Genomic DNA, 17,443 nt, shown 5'->3' with positions numbered 1-17,443 from the left:
CTTTTAATCTTGGCACTAACAATTCAGAAACTTCTTTCGAAAGTCCTGTATCTCGAACCAAGTCATTTAACTCTAATTGAGTAAGACAATTATGATTTCCATTAGCCTCATCACCTGTATCTTCTGATGTTTCATCATTAAAATAAGTATTTATAAACTAAAGGTTCACTTTTAACTGCATGGTTCAGAAAGAATAGATGATTTCACGGCGATACTTTCAAGTTTCATTTTATGTCATTTAATTTATTTTATTCAAAATTTAGAAGAAATAATTAAACAGTAATCATGAAGTCAACAAAATTGCACACAAAAGAGCTCCGTAATATTCATGTTGCTACTTGCGATGGCATAACACGGGTTCTTTTGCTGAATTAGAAGTAAATTTTCGATGGAATAACCGCCTTTTCTTTTTTTTCTTCCTGTTAATGTCGAAATCTTCAATCGCATCACAATTCATGAAATCACTCTGTAAGTTTCTGGCGTCGCTCATGACATATGTGGTATAACATAATACTCATTATCAATACCCAATGTACATATATTGAAATCGTTTAACACCTGAATAGTTGGCGTATTTACCATTTACGTGTATGCGTCTGCGTCGGAGACTCACCACATTTGCTAAACCTTCAGCAACACCAACGCTTCACATTTCCCCAACAACTCCAAATGAGTAATGCCAGCATTACCCCGCCCAAACAACTACTACCAAAGGCAGAAGAAACTCAACACGGCAACGCGCAGTCTCCCGGCCGGATCTCGGAGCCAAAAGCATTTCAATATAAAAGCGTGTTGTTGTGTCAGACGCTCTCTTAGGCTGACACGGCGCGACATGTAAAGATTTTCGTAGAAAATTCGCAACGAACGCGTTGAATATATGTATTTACCTCTAGAAGTTGCTTTAAAATTCGATTGAGAAATTATAGTTTTTTCCACGCAATAAAAAATCCACATACGAAATATCCTCGTACACTTACGTGAGTGTTGCATACACGACTACGTTCCGAAAGTGCATAACAATTTGTGGAACGCAACTGCAGCGTTCGCACTTCCCCTGCTGAAAGTGGTGAAGAGCTGAGAGTAGCCAACAAACAAGTTCAACATATTCAACACTGCCGACTCGCTGCGCTGTGCTCAAATCTACAACTGTATATGTGCCGTTAGTGTTGTTCTTGTAATTGTGGAGTTTGTGTTGGCATTTTCATTTCATTTGCTGTAATAAAAGTAGAAGAAGTCAGCGATTCCGAAGGCTGACACCCATATACCAGATACATTTGGCCATACGTTAGTCGTCTGTACGTACAAACGTTGTTACGCGGTTGTTTTGTGTACGTGTGTGTGTGTGCGGGCGCTCGTTGCTTTATTTACTTGTCCGCGACAGTTGCTGCGATCTTTGTGGTGTTGCGCTGGCGCAGTGTAAGTGGAACTCTGCTAGTGATCGGTAGGACAAATTTGCTATAGTGCGCTTTGTACTGAAACGATCTCTCCTCTTCTGCTTATAAAGAAAAAAGCACAAATATATTTATTTTTAGTGAGGTTCGCTACGTCGTCGTGAGCCCCACTTAAACATTTAACACTGAAAGTTTGTGTGTGCTTCGAGTTATTGCAATTTCTTACGTTGAAACGTGAATACCGTTCGTAGATAGTTGCTGCGGTGATTGCTGGTGGTGCTTCAGACTCCATCGTTAGTAAATAAAAATAAAATCGAATAAACAAAGACACACAATGGCAAAGCTCTTTGTGGTTTTTGCCATTTTAGCTGTAGCTGCTGCGACAGGTGAGTGATTTACGAAAAAAATTAAGTGCTTAAGCTATATTTTGAAAGTGTTTATGAAAATATGTGTCAAAGTTATATTTTAAAATTTTTTAAGGAGCTAAGTAAATAATTTGTACAAGTGCATATTTCTTGAAATAATTTTCTATTCATATTTTTGAGCACTTTAATTTTATTTCGTGCTTAAAATATTATAATTTCTTTTATTTTTTTGCTAAATAACTTCAAAACTATTTTCGTGCATCCTAGCATTCTAAGTTCTTAGTAATTTCATTTTGTTTCCAAACGTTTTACGGTTCTTGCGGTACATACAGTTTAGCGAGCAACCCGAACTAACTAGTAGAAAAAAGTATTTTTCTGTTAATACGTTTAAAACTACATTCCATAAGTAATGTACAAAAGGTTAGGTCAAGTACTTTCTAAGTGTTCTGTTTTATTGGAAAAGAAAATTTCAACGATCTATCCACTATGAAACTACTTTCCAGTAAAGTTGAGAACTAAGTCATGTTTTAAAGGATAGTGGATAGTCTAACTTTAGAAATCCTAATTAGGATAAATAATTGAAAATAAGAATTTTTGTTAGCGTCTATGTCTGGAAATAAAATTTATACACGCCAACTGTGTATAATATGCAGAACTTAAAACCAAACAGAGTTTCCAAGAAATTGTATAACAAATTTTGGTAGAAAACCTTTAAAGCCATGAACTCTTCAGCATTAAGAAATACTATTATTGTATGTAGAAACTTTAGCTTCAATAATATAAAAGTTCAGTTTCCTAAGAGAATCCTCCCTCATCCTCTTCCGTTATGTGTAGAGACATTAAATGCTCATTTTGTGTTCTCACAATATTTTCATTAATTTCGGTATTCAAAATTAATCAAAATTATTTGCAGTGCATCTAAAAGCTATTGAGAGCAAAGGCTTTCTTTTTTTTCTGCACACACTTTGCATTGCAAGTCGGAACCCGGACAAATTGTCTTGCATAATTTATGTAAGCCAACTTTCACTGCTAGAGATCTGCGCATGGCATAATTATACACATTTCGAATGTGTATGTCATATAGTCAACAACATTAATAACATTACAATATACCGTTATACTGCACATTTCCTTTGAATGCGTTGCAGTTAACTACACAACCAAAATTATGGTGCCGTCATTTGTCATACTTCACCCACTTTTTCACAAGCAACAAAAAATAAACGGTTAGAGGTAGTGGAGTACGAGTATATGCTGCTACTAGTTTGTATGAAAGTATATGTGTAGGTGTTTAAGTACAGCCGGCCAATTTGTATAGCTGTGCAAAATACCGGAAACACTTGGTTACTCAGGTGCGCGTGCACTTAGCGGAGTGCACGTGAACTCAGGCAGACATAGTTGCCAGATTTCAACTGAGTTGGCGGGTTTGGCAAGAAACTAGTTTTGACAACAAAAAAATCTTAGCTTAATTTTATTGCATATTCAAATAGCTTTATGGCAAATTTTAGAGGGTTTCTTTAGCAACTTACTTCAGATGATTTCAGAACTAACACACCAGGGTAATTAAATTGATTTAATAGTAGTGGACGAAAATAATTTCCCATTAATAGCTATGGGAAATTTATTGTTTGGGGATTTTCTTCAACTCAGATACGTTTTCTATGATTTTTCCTTAAATTATTGAAGTTATATTATGGTATTTGATGTATATATATATAGCTTTAAATCAAATATAATTTTTTAAATTTCCTGCATTTTAACACTTTTTTTTTAATTTATTATTATTGATATATTATTTATTTTCTCTACTACACCTATATTACAAATTTTTTAGTAATCTCTCTGGTACTTATGTAAATATGTCGCTAACTTTCTTCTAATACATATGTATATTGGAAATGAACTACAGCAGTTGTTGTAAATGCGACATTTGCCGCATTCATATAAAAACCGTGCATAATGCTTTAAAATAACCGATATTTACTGCACATACCTTTCAATATAACCCTTCTATATAATATATGTATGTGTGTATGTATATAATCTCAGATGAGATAAAATATTCACAGCTAAATTTAAGAAACTATGTAGTAAATAATCAAACATTCCAATCAAAGCAGACTTACAACCGCCTAATGTCAGAAAAGCGGCATTTTATCCTTCCATAAATTATACCCATCTGATTTGTCAAGCTGTTCAAAGGTTAATCGTTTGAAGCTCTTGCCAATGTCAATAAATTATTTACATGGATTTGTTGCGAGGTTTTCATCACGTAAAATTTAATGACAATAAAATCAACTAGGTCGATTTACTTACAAATTTCATGTAAATATGTTGGCGCAACATGTAGGTTGATAATCGGCGCGAATAGTATTCTCGAAGATAGCAACAACAATGAATTAATAAGCGTTCTAAAAAGGTTTATAAATTATTGATTGTTAAACGCCCTTAAAGACGGGCAAAAGTCTCAAAATGCCAAAAATCAATAAAAGTTTTTAAAAGAAAACTTATTTTCAATCATTTACAACCCATAATTAAGACAAGAAGCGTCAGATACACGAATATAAGTGGCTTACATAATCTTAAGTGGCTGAAAGCAATAAAACTGAATGGAGTACAAAACTATAAAAAAAAATATTATTAATTAATAACTATATCCAATTTTACTTTTAATTTCTAACAGCAAAATAAGCATAATTAAATTGCTGCGAGTTTCAAAATGTTGTATTCAATCTACACCATCCCGTTTCATAGTTATTTTTATCAAAAAGTAACCTTGCAACAAAGCGATTATGCAAAAGGTTGCATGTTTGTAAACTGCAACACAGACATTTCATAATTGTTGCATCTGCTCGTTTTACCATGTACTCACCGTAAACATTCACCACACACGAACCCAAACAAACATGTTCATGTACATATTTGGCTTTCCACTCTCCTTCTTCATTTACTGCATTCCCTTTTAATAAGCCTGACACATAGCATCGCTTATATTTCGTTGCTCTAGTCAACCTTGACAACTCCACTGATTAAAATTATTGAGTTTTGCTTTTGTTTGTAGTGTTTTGCGTGAGTTTTTTGTTTTGCATTTGTGAAAGGTCGTTTTGGTGTTGCAGTGAAACAACTTTTATTTTTATGTGACAACGAGAGTCTGTTTCTATAAATTGCAATAAACAAATTTGCAATAGTGCAGCTGGCATCTAGTTGCAGCTTGTATTAAACCAGTTTTCAAATAGAAATTCCTCTCGAAGAACCGGTGGAATTGCTTGTGAACGAAGACGGCAATTTTCATAAAAATAATTTAATTTAACTTATAAATGTTGTCTAAGGAGAGGTTGCTTTAAGTGATTCGTGTGGTCCTAAACTGGCTTAATGAATACAGTGCAAAAACTAATTAAGACGGGACTGGCTCTATTTAGAATATAGCTACGCATTCTTCTTCGTTTTAAACACTTTAATTGTCCTAATTTATGTGTTTATAAAATCGGCTGACCTCGAAAATTCAACGACACGAAGAATTTTTAAGCGCTAGCAAAATCGTTTTAGAAATTGAATATCAGTACCTTTATCCTAATATTTCTAACTTCCTATTCCTTCCTATTCGTTTTCATATTAGCTAACTATTTTCACGTCTGCCTTATTGCCTGCCATTAAACTACAAACTTAGAAGCAGCCTTAACTAACCGAATGCTATTTGTCGAATCGAACAAGCAAGAGGTAAAATAAAAATATAAAGAGCAAACGCTACTTTAATGCGTTACGCCAATAATATAGTAATACTTATATAAACATATTTTTTTTTTGCTTGCACATTTAATTTTTTTGAGAAAAGGGGAGGGATTGAGAGGTCAAAAATATTCCAAGCTCAACAGTCTTTTATTCACTAAATATGTCTGCTAATCATCTGTAAAAATACAAACCCTACAAAACAGAGGGTGCCATACGATGCTAGAGACTCTTCTTTAACATATTTGCAGGGTTTCAAATCTTACATCTGGTTCTAAGATCTCCAAGATCTCAGATTAATGACAAGATACAAATTTTCTCTAACCGTATGTAAGGAAAGATGTTTAGGAGCACCCAACAGGGAATAGACCAGCTCTTCGAAGTATTAGCTTTTATTATAGAACCATTAAACATTATCGAACATTTGTGGCAAGTTGATTAGTTAACAGCAATTCTTTATTTAAATAACCTTGTCCTTTCCCAGTACACCAACCCCAAACTGCCTTGAGATCTAAGAATATTGAAGAACCAACAATGTCTCCATCTCTTTTTAGTGCACTTTCGCTTTCACATAACTCTTTCATGCGCAAGCCACAGCTTCTGCTTCCCTCTACACTTTGTTGTTGATCAAACTAATTAACCACTGTTTACAAGCTGTTGTTACTATAATAACCAGTACCTTCTTTCACTCCGCCTCAATTTGTCCATTGCCGTTGCCCATTCAGTGTGTTGTTGGTTTTAACACCTTTATAATTGTCACTTAAATCGGTGCCAAGTCGTACCATGTTCTATTTATCTTAAGTAACAACAGCAGCTAATCATCAGCCATCAGCCCAACGATCAACGGTGATCAAAACAACCGGTTACACCAGTTTGCAGTTTGGCCGCCCAACAACAAGCGCTTTAGCAGCGGTTGGCATTAATGGTCGCGACGAGCGCTCAAAACGGTGTTGCCGAGCGCACACGTGTTGCCAAAAGCAAATCATTAGTATATGCATACTTGTATTTTGGGCATTATTTGTGCGCAGTCATTTGACATATGTCAAGCAGGAAGCTTTAATCATGGCATTCACTTGAAACCCACTTTTCGTGCGCGCGCAGACGCACTTAAACAACATGCCGCAAATGGTTACTTATAGATGCCTGGCGGTATTATACAAATCGAATCGTTGTCACAAGTGCTTTGTGGCCTAAACTACTTCCGGTTTGTTGTTCCTACACACGACGCCAATCAGCCTAACATTGCGGCTTTAACTAAAACGTCAAGTATGTTTTCAATTTCTCACTTGTCACTAGTTGATGAACTGCAGTAGCTGGTCACTAGTGCCGCTTTTTACGGCACCGTTTAAATAATAACATTATAATTTATTTCGCTTATTAATATTCATAAAAATATGCTTAAAATAGCCGATGAAGCATTATTTCTGCTCAAATTAGCTCGTTTTGCATAAATGCAAAAAAGTAATTTATAAATGTGAATAATTAAATGCATAACTTGACTCATAGTTTATGAATTAATTAACTTTTCTTATAAATTTGCGTTTTTACGTTTCAGCTTCTGCCGATCGTGTGAGACGTCAAGCCGCCACAGAGGAGCCCAAAAAAGAGGAATCCTTCGAAAAGGAACTCTGCAAAGATAAAGATGCTGGCGAATGGTTCCGTTTAGTCGCTGGAGAAGGCGATAACTGTCGTGATGTCATTCAGTGCACATCGTCGGTAAGTTAAAACTCGCTTATAGGTGATAAGAAGTTAACGAAGAACACGAAGAATGCAAATAGAATATATGAAATTTAATTGTCCACAAATCTTGGAAAGATGTAAGCATTTGTGCGTCAGTGCTAAAAGATACATAGTAGTTTCTCGCAATCTATTTTGCGTACAATTGATTATTTGAGCACAAGAAAACTGATTAATTTCAATCACCCAAAAACATCGAACAAATAGTCAACCGATATTTGAGAAATGTATATAGCTATTAAGCTGACACAGAGCATCAATACTCTTTCGCTGAAGAATTTTGTAGAATTTTATTATTCTCTAGTTCTCAAAAATCTATTTCTTTACATGTTATTCTACATTCGATATATGTATAACAATGTTGAAGTTGAGAACAAAATTTGAAAATTTTCTTTAGTTCACTCTTTTCAAAACTTCTTTAAGGTAATTGACACTATTAACCTTTGAGAGTAATTTATGGTCTTATAAGTTCTAGACAGGAGCTTTGCTTCTCACGAATGCTGTATTTGTTGAACTTTTGTTTTTTTCTGGAACCGCAACTAATTTCAAGTACTTTCAATACTACCTGGTCTCAAATAAAAATAAATGATGACAAAGAGAACACATGTAAGAGAAAAGCTCTCTGTTTTATTCATCATTTCATTTTCTTTTCTTATATTGACCACTGTCACTCTGGGTTCTGATCAACAAGGTTGTATCTACTATAAGTACATGGTATTTAGAAATAGTTGGAAACTCAGTTAATCTTTTAACTTTTCTTTTCCCTTAAGATACCTATTTATTACTTAAATAAGCATAAAATGTTTTTCTAATGAACCTCTTATAATTTCTCCCTTTCTCTCTCTCTCTCTTTTATGCATACAGGGTCTGCAAGCCATCCGTTGTCCGGCTGGTCTGTACTTCGACATTGAGAAGCAGACTTGTGACTGGAAAGAGTCCGTAAAGAATTGTAAATCGAAGAACAAGGAGAGACGTGTCAAACCTTTGCTACACACAGACGAGCCACTCTGTCAAGATGGTTTCTTGGCTTGTGGTGATGGCAACTGCATTGAGCGCGGTCTCTTCTGTAACGGCGAGAAAGATTGCTCAGACGGTTCCGATGAGAACACTTGCGGTGAGTACTACTCAAGCTTAATATAATATTCAGTAATTAAACTATATAACAAAATATCTTTGTAAATTATAAAAAAATTATCCCTGGGTTACCATAAAATCGTGATCTGAACGCACTTTGTAGCTTCGCGTGTTTAATTTTCAATATTGGTGGCTCACCTAAAAATGTCAAAAGCCAAAACGTGACAAATCGGCCGCAGTTGTTGTTATAGGCGGAATTACTCAATGCGAATCTGTACCTCGGTAGCACTTTAAATATAATATATGTACATACATATATAATACATAGGCTGGTGTTTACGGATAATTGGGGTTCCGCCTGCGCACTATTCCCGAATTACGAACGGGGCTTGCGGATTTTGTTGTAAATCAAAATTGAAAGCTTAAAATTAGCCGAACATACGGATATACATATACATATGTATATATGTATATATGTATATGTAATATATATATACAAATATATATAAATATATATATATATATATATATTTATATATATATAAATATATATATATATACAAATGTATATATAGATCTACATGTTCTCATTTATCTTCATATCTGTAAAATGCGCAATTGATTGGGGTTCCGCCTGCGCACTATTCCCGAATTACGAACGGGGCTTGCGGATTTTGTTGTAAATCAAAATTGAAAGCTTAAAATTAGCCGAACATACGGATATACATATGCATATGTATATATGTTAATGTAATATATGTATATATACAAATATATATAAATATATATATATATATAAACATATATATATATATATAAATATATATATATATACAAATGTATATATAGATCTACATGTTCTCATTTATCTTCATATCTGTAAAATGCGCATACCTGATTTTGGTGTGCCTTAAGCCGTTGTAGAGCTTAACAGATTAAAGTTTTTGGTTGCCTATAAAAGAAAACTTATACAGTTTGTTGTTGTTGTTAAGTTAAATATCGCTTGTTGTTTCTTTTTTAAAACCGCTTTGTCGGTGCGCTACCAATTTCAGCCGCACATGCGCTCAGCTTGAACAGTATGTGCTTACTGCCACATCCATAGTAACAACGACAGCAAAAACATACAACATTTTTTACTCAAGTATATTCAAAATATTATAAATACCGGTTTCAAGATTGCAGCAAAAATTCGATGACTTTTTTCTTTCTTGCCAAGAGTTTTGGTATTCAACTGCTGCTTCTTCTTCTCCTACTGCTGGATATTTCGACACAATATTATGTTGTTGTGTTTAAAAATAAACACGAACTCAACTTGCAACCTCAATACCGTTGCACTTTGCTCGGCTAAGTTAACCTGTTGTTGATTATACAAAGTTTCGGCAGATAGACGATAACAATCAATATTTGGTGCCGGTACACAAATTTACCGCAAATGTGCCTCGAAGAAAAAACTGCCAAGTATTAAAAGTGTGGCAAAACCAAAACATAAAAAAATCAACAGAAAAACCTTTCAACGAGCTGATGAAAGTATAATTTGAATGCGGTTGAATTTGCAACATTCGAGCATATAGCGAACCGTGGAAAATTAGACGCGCTGTAACAAATTGACTGCGAAAAAACTGTTGGTAATTATCAAAAAACAATAAAAAAAGAAACAAAAACCATAAAAAATTGAGCAAACTGAAATTAGTGGCAGAAAATGTGAGAACCGCCAATTAGGTGCAGAGGTACTGATTAGTCACGAAATCGGGATATGATTTTAATGATTCTGCCATGGACAAATGAAGAAAAAAACTCTGATAATAAAGAAATAATATAAAATTGAAACAAATACAAATTTGTAGAATTGTTTAATAAAAGTAAGATGTTGCAGAAGTATTTCTGATGACTTGTTCTTTTGGTATAGTTTTTAGCAACTTTGTGCTAGTATCTCAAAAGTATTGATGTTTAAAAATATTTGTAGTTTGGTCTTATTCACCAATAAGCATATAGCTTTTGAACTAAAACAGCAAACGAAATGTAATTTTGGGTTACTTATACGCCATGCTGTACGGGTTTTGAAAAGTGTAATTCTCCTCTTTTAAATCATTCAGTTTTGTAGACATTACATCAGTTTTTATTAAGTTTTACATAACAACTTTACTTTGGACCAATTTCACTTGCTGAGCTCTTTACTCTGACCATACTGAATAAATTTAGTAATTTTATTTTGCAAATAAATTTCGAATACTGACAAAGTTATTAAAATTTCAAACTCAGGCAGGCAATCTCCCTACCTATAACCAACTATACTTATAAAAATACCTGAGAAGCATCCGCCTTTCCAAAATTGTGTATCCCATTTACGTAATTCATTTAAACAAAGGTCAGTTGCATTGAGTGAATATTGTACAGTTTTGTACACAGTTCAGGCAATTAATCATATCTTCGATAACAAGAGTCAACCAACACTTACACATTTGCATATACGAAGCAGAAGCAACAAGACACTGAAATTCGTAGGGATACAGTGTATTTGCATTCATATATATATTCGTTCACTCATATATATGTTTACATTCCAAAAATATAAAGTTATATGTAGTAAACAAATAGCGACACAATCGCCTACAGCTGCGTTAACCTGCAGGAACTGGTTCGATGACATAACCGAAATGAAAGCAATTTCAGCTTTCGGCATGTTTCAGCACAAATAAAAGCTAAAACGAAACAAAACATAATAAATAAATTGAAAAACAATGGAACCTGACTTAATGACTTCCTTTTTTTCAAAAGAGTTAAAGATAAGCACACAAATGTACAAAAACATTACACAAAAAAAAGAAAAAATTATCAGAAATCAACATAAATGGTTATAAAAAAGTCTTTAGTACCCTTCGGCAACGAGCAAATAATACATTCGCTTATATAACAAATACTCTCCATATACGAGAGGCAAATGAACAAAAGAGAGGTATAGTCGAAATTGTATTGAAAAATTAAAAAACCAATCGTAAAAATTAAGCATAATAAGGAAGAGCCGTACCTACAGTTATTTAATAACAGTGTGGTCCAGTGAAAGACTTGCAGCGAATATTTCATGCAAAAACTATTGACAATTTCTTGCAACCTCATGCACCATTCATACACGCTAGTATTCAAAAAATTAAGTTGCATAGAAATTATTTCAAGCGCTGCCACTCCTCATGAGTTATCATACCTACATTAAGTAATTATACATAAGTACATATACTATATATAAATTAATATAGCAAGAGATTTTGTGATATTTTGACTTATAGAAATAAATCTAGAGCTTTGAAAAAATAACATGCAAATACAAAATTATCCGCTCTACAAATATAATATACATATTAGGGTGTGTCATTCTGAGGCAACCTTTTTTTTTTCAACTGAAAAACAGGCTCAAAACTTTCGAAAATGTGTAAAAAAAAGTCACTCAAAAGATGAGCTCTTAATATTAATATTAAAAGGTGCCTATTTCAAATTTTCTGTTTTCCATATAAATTAAAAATCATTTTTTTTGTGGTGGTTATTGTGCGGAGGTTTTATATGTGCCCCGATGGCTGCCAGTAGGGATAGTAAACTCGTTTCCGATTCTACTCGAAAATCGAGTTTTCTCGTAAAATAATCGATTTGTCTTAGCATGCGGAGAGTACGTAGTGGAAAATCTTTACGTTATTATATCCAAAATTCCAGTATTTACGTCTTTTCGGCCAAAAGCTATGACTATGTCCATGAAGTCTTTGGGAAAAACTAGGTTGTAAATTATATTTCGCCACTAGTGTTATTGCGAGTAACTGCATTCAACATTTTATCATGAATTCGCACACCTTTGTTTATAGTTTAGTCATGCATAATGCCTAACGCCAGCCGAGTGGCCACCCATTCATCAAAATTCAACTGTGACAAGATATTTCACTTCAGTCAGATGTAAATAGTTATTTTTGCAACACTTCGATAACGCAGCTTTCATTTCAGTGAAAGACTCTTTATACAAATATTTTTTAAACTCTCCGCAGTTTATTTCTTAGCGATAATACAGCACACAATCTGTCATGTGAAAATGCCGCGTGAGCAAACAAAACTTAGCAAACGAATGCGATTTGCAAAGTAAAAGTTGCCATTAAAGTCCGTCCGTCAAATATTTAAAAATGCACAACAATTGAAAAACACACATCAGCAATGCACAAGGTGAAGACTGCGTGGACTGAAGGCGTATGCCGGCCTTAGACGAGGCTTTCATGCTGAAATTTCTCAAAACGTTTGCTATGCCCCAAGTGATTCCCTTCCAATTTTAAGTATATACTCGTATGAACGAATGAATAACTGCATTTACGTATATACATATATTCATATGTATATATCTGTATGTAAATATTTAGGGGTTCAGCGATTTTTTACATTTACTTAACTGCCGCTTTTCCAAGCGTTTGATGTTCAAATTTCCACACACGTACCGCTCGCTACCACAACCAACGCATGAGTATGTATGTGCTTTTATATGAGGATAGTGTGTCACCCAGCGCTTTAGTCGCACTTGCCTACAACTATTCAACGCACAGGCCTTTCTTTAATTGAGAAATGTGTTGCACACACGCTTAAATTGCCATATTCATGCGTGACAACGCATACATCCACATGTATACACATCCATAATACACACATATAAATATTCAGTGATTTGCATGCGTGCACATATTTGAATGCTTTGGCGACGTGGCCGACGACGCGCTGCCCATAATTGATGATCCACCAACATAGTCGCCAACATTTGTCAGTAATTCACATGCCAAAAGCTACGCCTAAGCCTGGGCCCCGCCGCACTTGGCCACTGACCGCAGCGGCGTCAGCACGCCTACAATCCATTGGCGCAATAAAAACAATAACGGTACTATTTTCAATTGTTTTTAACAATTTTCTGTGTGCGTATGTATGTGTGTGTTCGCATACCAAATCAATTTTTAATTATTTATTTCGTTTTCATGCTATGTGTATAAATTATGTTAGTGGCGCTGTTTGAATAACTAATATGCGTTAACGAATTTCCACTTTCAAACCGTTAAGTTCATTGACATAAGTCTACCATAATGATACCGCTATTTCTTCAACTGTTAAAATTACACAAATAATGTACACCAACAAAACAATAATAAATAATAAATTCAATTGCATTAGGAAAAACGGCTGCAAAATGATTAGTTGGACGTTGAACTCTTGCATTCGGTCGCCGCGCCGACTCTTTGGTGTTATAGGTGAATGCATTAGCGGTGGCCAAAGCAATTAGCGCAGCCAACAAACGATCGATGAATCACCACCGGAATTTCGCAATAGTATTGAAACAAGAAAAATATTCAAATGTATTCATTACCGTTACAATAAACCCTTAGCAGTAAAAAATATACAAATATTTATATACTAATGAATTTTGTTAATGCACAAGGCATTTAAGGCCTCACGTATAATAAAAAAATACAGAGCAGGAATACCGTTCCTATCAAGTACTTAAGGTATGAGGTATACAACGCACCATCTCTAAGTATTTTAACCTTTTCGAGCTTCCACTTCAACTGCTCTTCGAAATATATCATGTGAAGCTTCATTGTTACTTTCAGTGAACTTTTAGTTCCTTGCGCTTTCAATGCTTCTAAGCTCAATTTCGGATCCCGATCGAAGTCAATCGCGTAACTATAAAGCACAAGTTCTTCATCAAAACACATGTCGTAAATTTAGTAGACGATATGAAAGCTTAAAAAGCTTTTAGGTAGCTGTTATAAGCATCTGATACTAGTGAAGAAAAATTTCATATACACTAAGTATCCCTAAAAAACCTTCACTTCCAATAATTTTGAATTAATTTTATAAAACTTTCAATGTTTTCATACTTTTAAACATACCCTTTTCTTTTCCTAAACTTTTTTCCGTAAACCTCTTGATTAAGCACAATGTATAATTTTCCTTATCCCCTTACTTAATTGCCTTGCAGATATCGACAATGATCCCAATCGCGCTCCACCCTGCGACCCCACTGTGTGTGTGTTGCCCGATTGTTTCTGCTCTGAGGATGGCACTTCGATTCCCGGCGATTTGCCAGCCAAGGATGTACCTATGATGATCACCATTACCTTCGATGATGCCATCAATAACAACAATATTGATTTGTACAAGGAAATCTTCAAGGGACGCAAGAACCCTAACGGTTGTGACATTAAGGCCACCTACTTCATTTCACACAAGTACACCAACTACTCAGCGGTGCAGGAAACAGCGCGCAAGGGACACGAAATTGCTGTGCACTCTATTACGTAAGTGGACACTTTAAATTTAGACCACGCTTTCATTTTACAATTTATAACAAATTCATTATTATTAAAATTTAAATATTAAAATCGCCATATTTAAAATGCATGCCCAATAAAATGTTCTTCCCTCTCATCCTTTCTTCCCACTCTCTTCTTGTACACAGTCACAACGATGAGGAGCGTTTCTGGTCGAACGCCACCGTCGACGATTGGGCCAAGGAAATGGCTGGCATGCGTATCATCATCGAAAAATACGCCAACATCACCGATAACTCAGTGGTGGGTGTACGCGCCCCTTACTTGCGTGTCGGCGGCAACAATCAATTCACCATGATGGAAGAACAAGCTTTCCTCTACGACTCCACAATCACTGCACCCTTGTCGAACCCACCGCTATGGCCATACACTATGTATTTCCGCATGCCACACCGTTGCCACGGCAATCTGCAGAGCTGCCCAACACGTTCGCATGCGGTGTGGGAAATGGTCATGAACGAATTAGATCGTCGTGAGGATCCGGCCAATGATGAATATTTACCTGGTTGCGCTATGGTTGATTCGTGCTCGAACATTTTGACCGGTGATCAATTCTATAACTTCCTCAATCACAATTTCGATCGTCATTACGATCAAAATCGTGCACCATTGGGTCTCTACTTCCATGCAGCATGGCTGAAGAACAATCCCGAATTCTTGGACGCTTTCCTCTACTGGATCGATGAGATCTTGGCCAATCACAATGATGTCTACTTCGTCACAATGACACAAGTCATCCAGTGGATGCAGAATCCACGAACCATCAGCGAGGCCAAGAACTTCGAACCATGGCGGGAGAAGTGTGTGGTCGAGGGCAAACCAGCCTGCTGGGTGCCCAACACCTGCAAATTGACCTCCAAGGAAATTCCCGGCGAGACCATTAACTTGCAGACCTGCGTGCGCTGCCCGAACAACTACCCATGGGTGAATGACCCAACCGGTGATGGTTTCTTCTAAGTCAAACGCGCTCACCTGTAATTGCACAACCAGAACTTTATTTTTGTTTTAACTCATTTTAAGTCCTCTGACTTTTCGTAAGGTTTGTGCCCTAGCTCACTGTTTATGTTTTTAAGTTTCTTGTACTTATTTTACACTTCTCTTCTTCTTCTTCATATTTTTACCTATCGAAATTGCTGTGTTATAATTTTCTTTTCCTTACTCTTACTTTTTCTATAAATTTGCTCCGTATCATTTGTAAATATTTTTACTGTTAATGGCCGCACGCAGATAACTAAGCTAAACATTAAAAAATAAAATCAAGATTATATTAAGTTTAAAAAATGCCACTTTATTTTGTATTTTTGTTTTCGATTTCGTTTTAAGATTTCTTTCTTTGTTTTCACTGCCTTTTTAACCATATGTTTGCTCTAATTTTGCAAGACTTTTATTATTTGACTGACCTTCGAGCTGTCAAGTGATTATTGGCAACCATTTACACATCTATACGGGCCGCACATAAGTATTTGGCGCTCAAGGTCGTTGCTGTGTTAATTTTAAAGTTACGTAAAAGCCCAACAACATATGTACACACAAAGAAATACACGAAGAGATACAAGAAGAAGCCGGAACCAATCGATTCCACACATGATATCAAATAATTTCGACAAATACTCACACTCACACAGACACACATATACACAAAGTGTTAGGGAGAAATGAATTGAGACGCAAAAGCGATATTGCGAAAGTGTTTAATTTGTAGTATGTTTTATTGTACGTATATTTAAATATTTTTTATGACATAATTTTTAATGTATGTGAAACTTTCTTTCTATTATCCATTAATTTAATATGTTAATCGATCGATTGATATAAAGATCTGTGGAAAAAAATAAAACAACCAATTAAAAATATAAAATTAAAATCAAAATGTTTCTTTTATCATCCAATTGGTTGGGGTTGACAACTTGGTAAAATAATGAGAATGTCTGCGATCTGGAAACTTCTTGTAACATTACAGTAGAAGGTCTATTGCTATTGGCGATTACCTCTTCATCGTAGCTTAATTTCTTTTCAGCAAACATTCGACTGAAGTCCGAGGTACAAAAAAAGTGACTCGGAGAATACGTTCGAGTTCGATTATATTTATAGCGACCTGTCAAAATCCAAATATCGTTTAGAACCATTCACATTAGGCTATATACAAAAATAAGTGTTTCCATATGCGAATTGCTGATAAATCGCAACAAAATCTAACCATTTCTGAAAAATGGGTCATTTTAGAGAACGTCAAGCGAAAATTGTCGAACCGCGGTGAGAAAGATTCGTTATGTGCCTGGTGGAATTAGTAAAGAATCATCTTCATTCGGACCCACCCCAATAGGGGAGAGCTCCAGAAGCTCCGAAAGTTTATCGGACGTTGTTATGCATTCTCCTTATATAAAAACGATGACTTTGCTTGTAACGAAGCTAGTGTACCCTTAAAAAGCAGTGGGCAAAAAATAGTAATACTTTTTAATTTAAATTTCGCACGAAAACATCTGTGTCAAATGTCACATTAAAATAATCATTAGTGTTTAGTATACGCTTGACTTCCTAATGTACATGAAGGAAAATTATTCAACAAAAAATTTCCTTTATATTATGTGTACGAAACTTTCAGAACGTTGGTAAATGCCTTCGGTGATGATTCTTCTTCTTTACTGGCGTATACACCGCTTACGCGATTATTGCCGAGTTAACAACAGCTCGCCAATCGTCTTTTTTTTTCGCTACCTAGCGCGGTGGTGATTGCTACAAATTATTCAGAGAGGGCAGAGAACGTGTTGACGACGAACCACGCCCGGGACAGCAATCAACATCAAACGATGAT

At 35.2% G+C, this 17,443-nt stretch overlaps 1 protein-coding gene across 1 annotated transcript; it reads left to right on the top strand.

The window, feature by feature from the left end:
- The first annotated feature begins 815 nt into the window (after nucleotides 1-815).
- On the top strand, nucleotides 816-16,501 carry LOC105225230 (chitin deacetylase 1). The gene is made up of 5 exons (XM_011203602.4): nucleotides 816-1,777; nucleotides 7,038-7,198; nucleotides 8,084-8,333; nucleotides 14,280-14,598; nucleotides 14,760-16,501. The coding sequence occupies exons 1-5, from the start codon at nucleotides 1,726-1,728 to the stop codon at nucleotides 15,586-15,588; spliced, it is 1,611 nt and encodes a 536-aa protein (XP_011201904.2). The 5' UTR covers nucleotides 816-1,725; the 3' UTR covers nucleotides 15,589-16,501.
- The last annotated feature ends 942 nt before the right edge of the window (nucleotides 16,502-17,443 follow it).

Source organism: Bactrocera dorsalis, chromosome 5 (genome assembly GCF_023373825.1).
Source record: "Bactrocera dorsalis isolate Fly_Bdor chromosome 5, ASM2337382v1, whole genome shotgun sequence".
NCBI lineage: Eukaryota > Metazoa > Arthropoda > Insecta > Diptera > Tephritidae > Bactrocera > Bactrocera dorsalis.
Note: the sequence above shows the minus strand (reverse complement) of the source record. Positions and strands in the feature narration are given on the sequence as shown.

What these genes read in the sequence shown, in the direction of transcription:
- LOC105225230 (XM_011203602.4), top strand. Translation starts at nt 1,726, where the DNA reads ATGGCAAAGCTCTTTGTGGTTTTTGCCATTTTAGCTGTAGCTGCTGCG. An exon ending in TCATTCAGTGCACATCGTCG is followed by an intron (nt 7,199 to 8,083) that starts GTAAGTTAAAAC and finishes TTATGCATACAG; the next exon opens with GGTCTGCAAGCCATCCGTTG. An exon ending in TTCCGATGAGAACACTTGCG is followed by an intron (nt 8,334 to 14,279) that starts GTGAGTACTACT and finishes ATTGCCTTGCAG; the next exon opens with ATATCGACAATGATCCCAAT.